An 11,525-nucleotide genomic window follows, 5' to 3' on the forward strand; every position below is an offset into this window, starting at 1 on the left:
GTTCACACTTCAGACTTCTGGTCAGTACCCTCCTTAACCCATCATGTGTTAGTTTGAAGAAAAGCCAACAGCTGGGGGCACACAATGTCCAAAGGAGTTTTGAAGTGAGATAGGGAGATGTAGGTTGAAGTCCTGCAGAGACTGGCCAAAGTAGATAGCTTGTCACCCTGCTCAGATTCCAAATGGATTTGTAAGAGCGAGGTCCAGTGTAGGGATGTGCAGCCTTCACTCCCACAGTCCTCTTTCCCTGACCATCCCTCAGATGGGTGGCTTCAAGGGACATTTCAGATCCCGAGCCCCAGCATCTGCTCCATTCAGACCTCACCAAGGATCCTTTGCTGCCCATTAATTTGGAAACAATTGCCCGAACGTTACACATGGATTTCATTTCATTACTTTCGTGTGAAGCCACAGTACACACAATTTGTTAGAAGACTTTAAAACCAAGCTTCACTGGAACTGGGAGACTAATTACCTCTTTTCTGACAGCAGTGACAGTTTGTTTCTGTAAAACAAAGGAGAAAAGCCATTAAATCTGTACAGTTCAAATGTCCACTTGAAAAATAGGAAACATTATCCCGTGAGAAAACTGCTCTTCTCTCCATACTCAAAAGGTGGGATCCCACTCCCGCCACTGTCTCTACCACCTCTGCCCTACTCTGTGCCACCAACAGAGACTAACAGCAAAAGGCGTGGCCAAGGAAGGGATATAGTTTACCACTATAGATGTATTCCTAAAACCCAAGGTGAATTAAAGACTGAGTTTGGAGTTGGCCTTGCTCTCCCATTCTGTCCCATTAGAAAGAGCAGAAAATGGAAGATAAAGAGGGTGACCTGGGCTAAGACAATGGCTCAGTAGACATTGGCTCAGTAGAACTTACCACGGCAAGCCTGACAACCCGAGTTTGATCCCTAGAACCTACGTAAAGATGGAAGGAGAGAACCAACTCCACAACGTTACACTCTGGCCTGCGCATATATGTCACGTGCTTGCTTGTGTGTCCACTTGACACAAGCTAGGGTCACCTGAACAGGCAGAACCACCATTGAGAAAATGCATCTATACAACTTCCCTGTGGATAAGCCTATGGGACATTTCCTTAACTAATAATGGCTGATGTGGGAGGGCCCAGTACATCGTGGGCAGTGCCACCCTGGGATGGTGGCCATGGTGTGTGTAAGAAGGCCAGTTGAACAAGCCACAGAAGCAAGCACTCACTCCTCCATGGCTTCTGCCTTGGTTCCTGCCTCCACATTCCTAACTTGCTTTCCGTCAGGGACAGGATAAGCTGAAATAAGCCCTTTCCTCCTCTGTTGCTTTTTATCATGGTGTTTTATCATAGCAATAGGAACCCTACGGCACCGTGGAGAGTATGCATCAACACACACACACACACTGGAAGCCACCTCTCCCTGATGCACAGCAGGAGGGACAACGATCTCTATCTTTGAGAAGCCCACGTAGACCCTGAGCCAATGTTTCTTTTCTCACCAGCAGGAGCTTTGAATAGATTGTGAGATTCACTCTCAGGCACTCATAACAATTTGACTGACATCACAAGCTGAAAACAAAAAAATAATAACATAGCCATGTTTCTAAAACCAAACCACAGGACTAAAACTAAAACGAAACCCCACAGCCTCATCTCAAGAGTTGGCCCAGGATGTGGGGAGCTCACACTGTGCCTCTGTACCCTTGCTATCAAAGCAAGTCCAAGTTCACAGTGGGGATGAGCCCCAGGGTGTCCTGTCTCTCTCTGGACCTTCTGAGTAGAGACAGGGAACGGAGGGTTCCACGGCAGGCTTCCCCGTCTTTCTCCAGCTGAAGTCTCCCAGGCTACAAGCCACAGGAGCAGGCTCTCTTGGGTCCACCTTTCCACCCCACGCCATCCTGTGAGGTTGGGGCTGTGGGAATCTCAGTCTTGGTTTTCTAAGATGTGGTTATGTCCAAGGGCTGTTTGGTGCTGACTCTCATCCTGCAAGCTGAACCTCATAACGCCTGCCTTCCTAATATTGATGCGGTTGAGTTAACCCAAATCTTCATTAGGAATAGGGTCACATGTGTTAGAAGGACCCTGCTTCTCCTTAGACACTCCAAAGGGAGCCAGTGTTCCATTGGCTCAGAGGCACAGGATCTCCCAGGGCCAATATGGGACGTCAAGAACACAGCTCTCCTCTCTCATTCATGTGGGATATCGCTTTGACTCATTGTGATTTTACATCATTGCTTTTCACGGGAAATCTATGGATTGTTACCGTGGCAGCACAAGGTGCGGGGAGTTATTTTGCTGCCATATCTGACATTCTCTTTCACAGATCATCACAAGTTTGACTTAACGTGACTATATTTTACAATGTAAATGGCACCCTCGGAACACAGGTGCTTGCTTCCTTTAGAATCTTGTCTAACGCAGGGCAGATCCTTGACAAATACCAACTCGATGATGGCTCCGGTGTGCTTGGGAGTTTAGGAAGATAGACTTTTTGTAAGCTTCCTCTAAAACATCTGGAAACACTCAGCAGATAGTCCAGAGCAGTGGTTCTCAACTCTTCTAATGCCGGGATCCTTTAACATGGTTCCTCATGGGGTGGTGTCCCCCGAACCATAAAACTGCTTTTGTTGCTACTTGATCATGTAATTTTGCTATTGTTATGAATTGTAATGTAAATATCTGATATTCAGGATATCTGACATTCAACCCCTGTGAAAGGGCCATTTGACAATCCCTCCCCAAGGGGGTTGCAACCCACAAGTTGAGAAGCACTGATGTAGATCACATGTGATGCAATCACATTTATCCTTGCCTCTGGTCTCTCTCAACATAGGGCCTTGTTTTAGAAGACATTTTAGATAGAAAGGGACCCTGGGACCAGAGTAGACTTACATTGAAATCTAGTATAATCAGATGCCTCTGATAGAGTTCTGTTGAAGTAGATGCTAGGAACAGTATCTAATGATTTAGGACCTCCGCTGAAAGAGGAACTGGACTCTCCCATAGTAATTACCCTTCAGCAAACACAAAGCAATTCACACTTCCTTTGAACTATTAAAAAGCTTTAAGGGGAAAGATTTTATGACTGATTCCATGCTGAGGAGACCAAGGCTCTGGACAGTTGTTGGTATTAATACCCTGCCATAGAAGCTTCTGGCCCTTCATTGGCTCAACCAAAACTCAAATGCACCTCTGCAATAGGCAAGGCTGTGGAGGGAGCCATGAGACATAGTCACTGGGTCTATGGCCTCTCTCCACCTCGCTGGCTCCCGGCTCCCTGCACCACAGCCTGCCTTTGCCTTGAGCGAGGGACTCTGAAGCCTTTTAATTTGCAATTAAAACAGAGAGAGAAAAGCCTCAGCCAGGAGATGGTATACAAACACAGAAACACAACTCATCACCGTAATGGTGTAAAGACCAATCCGCGGTTAGCTCTATGCTCATTAGCCAGTATCTTAGACATCGTTGTCCAGAGAACCCAGGACCCACACCAACCTACCCATCCTCTGTTGCCCCACAGCCTGCCCTGGGGCCCAGGGGGCTCAGTGCACAAACACAGAAGAAAGGAGCAGGACTCTGGCTGTCCTGTCATTCTCTAGGTCCCACAGGGAGCTGTTGGATGTGTCAGGCACGCTTGTTTCTACCTCTGCTGACCTCCCTGCGGATTCACATATTTGTCCACGGGGCCACCGTCTCCATCTTCAGACTTTTAATTATTTTTACATTTCACTCACTTTCTTTGCTTTTACTACCTTTTCAGAACTCTGCCTGTGGTGTGGCTTCTTTCGTGGGATTCCCAGAACTACCAGTAATTTTCTGGGGTCCAGCCTTCAGTGTGCTCTCTAACATGGGGTGGGAATTGCACACTCTAAATAATGCAGACTTTAAGCATTGCTGACTTCAGATTTTTTTTTTCAGATCTTTGGGAATTTAACCAGACATTGACAGCTAGAGGACAGGACCCAAAGCTGACCAGAAAGTCAATGTATACCTCATCTATACTTTCTGCACTTAACTTGAGCATAATTTTACAAGATAGTTTCAACATAAAACAATCTATGCTGTGTAGATCGGGCTGGCTTCGACCTCGTAGGGTACTGGGATTAAAGACATGTACCGTCATGTCCAGCCCAAAGGAAGCTTCTCAGGGTACTCTCTTCCACTTGTGGAATCATTCCAGTACACCACCTTTCAGACGTGGAAGACTTTTGAGTTGGGGATGCTCAGCCTATGACAGGATCCAGCTGAAGCCGGGGGATCCTAATTTCTATCTTGGCTTGTCTATGTGAGTCTTAGCTTTTAATTCTAGCTCCACACACACTTGTCTATGGGATTAATCCCTTCAGGAGTGACACACGTGTACCCTATGTGCATACCGAGACATACACATAATGAAATGTGTGCGACGTGAGGCAGCACTGAGGAAAGGTTCTAGACTTTTCTAAAGGGCAGGTCTGACCTGTGAATGTTTTGAGCTATATGATCTTGAACAGGTGGGTTTTCTTTTCTTTTCTTTTCTTTTTTCTTTTTCTTTCTTTCTTTCTTTTTCTTTTTCTTTTCTTTTTTTTTCATCTCAAAACCTTTTGTTTCTCATTTATAAAAGGAAAATGGGGTGTTAACTGGGATAATTCACATAAGCAGTTGGCATACTTATCAATATATAGTGGCCATTAATTAGGGTTAAACACGCTCCTGCTGGAGATAACACATGCAGGGTGTGATGCCAGCTCTCATTACAAGATAAAACACTATCCCAGGCAATAGTCAGGACAGTCACACTTAAAGATATTATCACTGTTTATCTGAAATTCAAATTTAACTGGGAATCCTTTTCTGTTTGCTAAACTTGCAAGCCCACTATCAATATTATTATTACTTAGCTAAAAGGTCATAAAAAAATCATGCTAAAGTTATTGAAAATACACCCACCCACACAGTATGCAGTTCAGAGCAAACCACCTGGTGACAGAATAGGGTGAAGTAGTCTTTTTTTTTTCTAACCCTGGAATTCACACATATAGCTACTTTTCTTTTGGATATGGTGAAGCCATTTCTATACTCCCTCTTAAAGGGCTACCCTTCCCCACACTAAGAATATTCTGTCTGAGGAGTCCTGACAACTCTCCATTCCTGTAATTCTAAGAACTTGTTATTTTCTTCTTGTGGGGATTTCCCAAAGAGAGGCAGACTTGTTTACACATCTCGAGGCCCTCAGAGGTTGGGAACAAATTTCCAGGGGAGGCTGGAGGGGTCAGAGCTTTGCCTGGGAAACACTGTGTCCTTGAAAGACAGCAGAGAGGAGCCAGGAGACAGATAAGCAGAGACCTAGGGGTGAGGCTGCCTGGTAGGAGTCTGCAAACAGAAGTGATCACTATCCGGGAGGGAGGATGGTGAGGACCTGGGCCAGGCACTGGAGGGGTGGTGTGGGAGTGGGGCAGAAACTGCAAACAGGAAAATCCAGAAACTGGAGTTGTTAGTGTAAAGTACACAGAAAAAGGGAGAGCGGGAAGCTGTGGGAGGATCCAGGATCTGAGGCAGGGGTCATCTGAGCAGACATTTGTTTACCTGGCACTTCCTGAGCACCATCAGGCAGGATAACTCACTCACAACTTGAAGGGCCAATTGCAAAATAAAAATGCTGCTTCTCCAGGCAACAACAGTAAAGAAATGTGTGTGTGTGTGTGTGTGTGTGTGTGTGTGTGTGTGTGTGTGTGTGTGAAGGCCAAAGGTCAACTTCAAGTGTCATCCCTCAAGGGCCATCCATCTTGATTTTTTTTTTTTAACTTAAGACAGGGATTTTTATAGCTTGGCTGGCTAGTGAGACCCGGGAGCCTCCTGTCTCTGCCACCCTAGTGCTGAGATGACAAGCACACAGTAGCATGTTTGCACAGCCAAGCTATCTCTCCAACCCTGAGAGTAAAGAACTTTAAGACAGGATGGCAATAGAACATTAAATCAGCCAAGACCATTCTGAGAATGAGAACTCTGGTGCTGCATCAGGCGCCCTGGATCCAGGTGATCCTGGATGCAGTACTTGGGCTGGGTGACAGGAGGAGCTGGATACAGTACTTGGGCTGGATGATGGGAGGAGCTAGATGAGGTACTTGGACTAAGATGGGAGGAGCTGGATGAGGTACTTGGGCTAAGTGATGGGAGGAGTTGGATGCAGTACTTGGGCTGGGTGATGGGAGGAGCTGGATGAGGTACTTGGGCTAAGTGATGGGAAGAACTGGATGCAGTACTTGGGCTGGGTGATGGGAGGAGCTGGATGTAGTACTTGGGCTGGATGATGGGAGGAGCTAGATGAGGTACTTGGACTGAGATGGGAGAAGCTGGATGCAGTACTTGGGCTGGGTGATGGGAGGAGCTGGATGAGGTACTTGAACTGGGTGATGGAAGAAGCTGGTTGACACTGGTCTGGGTGATCTAAGTCTGTATTGAAACCCTAACCTTGGACAAAGAATTAGATTTCTCTGTTTTTGATTTTGTCACATGAGAAATAAAACTGATATTATGCCAAGATCTCAGTAAAGACTCTTTTAAAACCCACATGCTGGGCATCAGAGCCCACCAGGTAGACCTTGGAAGGGGTTTAGGTGATTCCTATCCCAAGTTCACTATGTCTGAGCTATGTGTCTGCATGAGTTTTCCCTCCTTGTGACCTGCTTCATCCACTCACAGGGATGGCTTCGTTATTCTGTGACTCCTTCAGTGCATGTGAGCCTCTGAGCCAGGGATAAGTGAGCAACACTCTCTCCCATGCATGGCATAGGGGACACCAGTGCACATTAGGGCCGCACTGTCCTTAGCTAGCCACCATCACAGCGAGCCATGGGAAGAGAGCAGTCTCTGCCGGTAGGAAAGGCCTTGACCTTGACCCTGACCCTGACCCTGACCCTGCTCAACGAAGGCTCTGGGCTGAGTGCCTAGCAACCCATGGCATCCGATGCTCAAGAACCGTATTCCTGCCTTGTCTTCAAAGACTAGCATGCACACCCATGTGGCCTATGCTGCTCCCACAAGAGATTATTCAACTAGAAGCAGAGAGGATGGAATGGTGTGACTCTCCCTTTGTACATCCCCCACCTCCTTCCAGGCTAGAAGCATGAGAGGGTATAAGGACAGAATGGCCTAAATCCATCCCCAAAATAAGGTCAGTGGTCTGTAAGGACATGAAAGAGCTAAGGGGCACCATTTCATAGAGGAAGAGAACCAGTAAGAAATGGGCAGAGGGGGTTGGGAAGGTAGGAGAGGCGATATATAAGAACATAGTATAAAGATATATACCATACACACACACATATTATACAGTATATATGGAAGCGTCATAATAAAACCTATTGCTCCATATGCTAACTTTAAAACTTAACTGAGCCGGCCAGTTGTGGTGCACACCTTTAATACCAGCACTTGGGAGGCAGAGGCAGGTGGATTTCTGAGTTCGAGGCCAGCCTAGTCTACAGAGTGAGTTCCAGGACAGCCAGGGCTACACAGAGAACCCCTGTCTCAAAAAAACAAACACACAAAAAAACAAAACAAGAAACAAACAAACAACCCCCCAAAAAAACAAAAACAAAAACAAACTTAACTGAAACTAAAAAGAATAATAAAGACACAAATAAAATGTGGGACCCCATAATCTATCTCCTTCACAATACAATGACATGTTCTAATAATAACAGTAACAGCTACTCTTACAGCAAACATCTCACAGGTTGTATATTGTCCTGATTAATCTCCTAAGGAACTAATTAATCCTGATTAATCTCCTAAGGAACTAACGCCAGGTGTAGGAACTGAAATTCAAAGTGTAGGAAATAAAAATAAATATATTCGGACACTCAAGTTCTGAAAGGCTTGGGAGCTTGGCCGTAAGTGGTAGAGCTGGGATCCTTCCTAGGGCCTTAGCTCACTCTCTCTAGCACTAAGTGTTGCCCCTCATCGTTGGGTAAGTGTGACGTGGCCATGAATATCACTAGGTGGCAGTATAACCTATCCTGGGGTAGAGGAAATGAGGCCCAGTCCAGAATGAGACAGGGCTTACAACCAGACCAATGCCCAGCCTCTATCCAATGTACTCCTTGTAGGGCCAAATAGTCTTTGGAATGAAACAGGGTGGTGAGGAGACATACATACACACTTGGCCCCCGCCCTCAAGATATAGGAACTGGAAAGAAAAATAGATACTAGGACTGGCTCCCAATTGAAACTAAATCTTCCTAGGGCTGGGCAGCCTTACCAGTCAGAGGCCATTGTCTGGTGAAACCCGAAGCCCATCTGTCATGCTCAATGGGCTTTTGCCTCTGTTTAGGGACAGCAGGGCTCAAGAACTACTTTCTTCTCAGTAATGACCCTGTTCTCTACACTGTGAGTTCTCTGAACTGAGACAAAGATCAAACCGTTGCCTTCCTAAGGCCTCATGGAAGACGCTCCAAACTCTCTGTGACCCTCTCCTCTCAGGGCAGGAAGAGGGAGAAATAGGGTCGCCTGCTTGTGAGAAACGTTGCCATGACACCCAGCCCCAGCCCCTTCCGCACAGGGGATGCAGTGAGCACTGTGCTGCTGGAGAAGGGGGGTGGGGGGGAAGCTTGCTGTTTCTTCTTACTGCTCCACAATGGTCTGTGTGCACACACAGGAGAAAGAGAGCTGGAGAGAGAGAGAGAGAGAGAGAGAGAGAGAGAGAAGTCAATATACAGCAAAGACGACCCACAGCCCACGCAGAACCCACCACTGCTCAACCGCGCTCTGCCTCACTTCCGGTCTAGCCTCTCCATCCCAGCAGCTGGCACACCCAGGTTTTTGAACGCTAGAAGGCAAAGCTGCCTCCTTCTGGGTGGCCGGGGCGGGGGCATAAAGATGCTTCCTCGGTGAGAAGGCCTATTGGCCACACTCCTCGGAAATCATCCATCCATGGCACGGACAGAACAGCACAGCTCCATGTGCACGCTCCCACACTGACTCAGTGAAGGTCGTGTTCTAACCTCCACATGCCCCGCTGTACCCCCCACCCCCCGGCTGAGCCTCAGTCAGTCCCCACACCCCACCCACATCAGAGCCAGTGACGAGCGTGCTACCTCCACTTCCCCCTCCTCCACAGGAGAGACGTTTCCAGAGCAGTACATTATCCATTAAAAAAAAAAAAAAAAAAAAACAACTCTCCCACCCGGTTCTGAGTTTTACTCGATGATTCTGTCTCCATAGCAACTAAGCCTACAAGACCTTGGCACTGATGTGCTATCTGACAAGAAAGCATGGAAGAGGCTGCTGGGAGAATGGCGAGCTGAAAGCTGGCTGGCGTGCCCTAAGTGTATCGAAGGAAGGGTCGTCTTGGACAAGAGTCCTGACGACGCCCCTGGTGATGCTTTCTGGAGAGCTCAGTCTCTCTGCACACCACAGCGCTACCTTACCAGCCCTGTCCTGTTCCTTTCTCTCCTCCTTAGCAGTTCCATCTTCCTCCCACCCAGACACACCCGTCCAGGTCCCACTCATGACTCGAGGCCAAGCCATAACAATGACACGCTGGGTAGAGAAATCTCATCAGGTTTTCAAAGTGTGAAATGACTCAGACGTCACATGTCCTGCCCTACACTCGTCACTCACTCACTGGGTCAACTCTCCACCCAGGACCCTTGCCGTGGCCTCCTCGTCCCCTGACTCTGATACCACAGACCCTGATATCAAAAGCAGTCTCCAGGGAGAGGTGACATTGCCTCACAGACACAGCTAGACCCGTGGGCACCTTCCCAAGCTCAGAATGCAGCCCACGTACCTGGTTTACCTTAACTTCGTTTGGATTGGTCACGCGGTCCAGGCCGTAGTCTAACACATTGTTCATTCCAGGCTGGATGGAAGAATGACAACATAAGGGTCACCACAGGAAGTCACTAGCTTCTGATGAACTTCAGATCTGGCCAAGCTGCCGACTGAGATATCAAGCAGAGAAGGGCTTGCGGTCTAGCCGACAAAGAAAGGTGAGGTAACTCCCAAATGAGCTAGAGGGCTTTCCGACTGCTATTTGGTCTATTCCCACAGATCCCCGGCAGTCTGTATAGTGGGAAGAAGAGGGGGGACCAGAGGGAGGAAGGGATGGGTGACTGCCTCTCTTTCACCATGAGAGAATGGGGGAGGGGATGGAAGACAGATGGGATGTACTGTGGACAGACGAATGGATGTATAGATGGCAGATGTAACAGACTGGATGGATAGATGGCGCTGAAGCTCAATAAGACTTCATTGCAGTTGAAACATGGGACTCCTGATTCCTCCTACAGATCTCCTTCACCACACCCTTCAGTTGCATCCTGGTCTGAGTTAGAAGGAAGCCAGCCGTGCTTCAGGCAGGCACTAGCCCATTCCTGCCCCGATTTTGATGTTTTCCAGATGCGCCAGACATCCTAGAAGATACTTCCCCCTGTGTTCACTGGCCCAGTCACCTGAGAAGCAGAGATAATGCCTCCTACCTAACAGGCACTTCTAGGATTTAGCAAGACAAAGTACAACACCGTCCGCAGAGCCTAGCTATCGCTGAACAAGGGCCTGGGCTTCTTTTAAGGTCACGCACGCACGCATAGGTGTAACCAAACCTGTGTGCCTGCAAAAGTGCAACCAAAACCTACGTCAACTGTCTTTGTCAGTTCCCATTTCTGCCGGTTAACCCCGCCCTGCACCCAGTCTCGATTGGCCTCTCGCACCTACTCGAGACCAGCAATTGAAGTTTTTCACTTCCTGTGGACAGGCAAGTGTCAGCACACACTGTTGACAAGGCTGACTTCACAACAGCAGAGATGAGGCTCTCTCCCCATCAGATCCAGTCCCATCGGCAGCACCGAAAGCATTTTCAGTTCAGAGGTAGGGCTGCTAGAGTAAAATCTGGTTAACTTCCGATAAACACAAGTAATTCATGTCCCATTTAGTTTTGGAGGAGTCCGGATAGAAATTGCTTGGTTGGTGGGTTTTTTTGTTTGTTTGTTTGTTTGCTTGCTTTGTTTTGCTGTTGTGTTTTGGTTTTTCCTTGGAGGGTGGGGAACAGAGTCTTTACGTACCAGGCTTGCCGCAAACTCACCATGTAGCCTAAATCAGTCTAGAACTCATAATCCTCCTGCCTCCGCCTTAAGTTATAGGCTCATGTCACCATGCCCAGCTCCAATAGTTTAGCTCTTATTATATACTTAGCACCAGTAGTTTAGCACTTATGGTATACTTATACTAAAAACATAAAATAGATTTTCATAGCAAATAAATTCTGATATAAAATATTTTATACAAAATAATTATCACCGAGGCCCGGGCCCGTGGCTGAGTGAGTAAAAGCGCTTTCAACACAAGTCTGACAACTTGAGTTCAATCCCCAGAACACATGTGAAAAGCCAGATGGTGTGGTGCACATCTGTAATTACAACCTGGTGCACATCTGTAATCAAGGCCTGGTGCACATCTGTAATCAAGGCCTGGTGCACATCTGTAATCACAGCCTGGTGCACATCTCTAATCACAGCCTGGTGCACATCTGTAATCACAGCCTGGTGCACATCT

At 47.4% G+C, this 11,525-nt stretch overlaps 1 protein-coding gene across 2 annotated transcripts in view; it reads right to left on the reverse strand.

Moving 5' to 3' along the window:
* Positions 1-11,525, reverse strand: part of Rgs9 (regulator of G protein signaling 9) — a 71,175-nt gene that overhangs the window by 23,166 nt on the left and 36,484 nt on the right. Inside the window, exons 9-10 of one of the 2 annotated variants that reach the window (XM_021211881.1) lie at positions 9,772-9,834; positions 476-505 (exon numbers count right to left, since the gene is read on the reverse strand). In XM_021211881.1, coding sequence (XP_021067540.1) covers positions 476-505; positions 9,772-9,834 — 93 coding nt within the window. Of the gene's footprint in view, positions 1-475; positions 506-9,762; positions 9,835-11,525 lie in introns of both variants that reach the window. The other variant, XM_021211880.2, reaches the window with a different exon arrangement.

This window comes from Mus pahari, chromosome 14, assembly GCF_900095145.1.
Source record: "Mus pahari chromosome 14, PAHARI_EIJ_v1.1, whole genome shotgun sequence".
Taxonomy (NCBI): domain Eukaryota; kingdom Metazoa; phylum Chordata; class Mammalia; order Rodentia; family Muridae; genus Mus; species Mus pahari.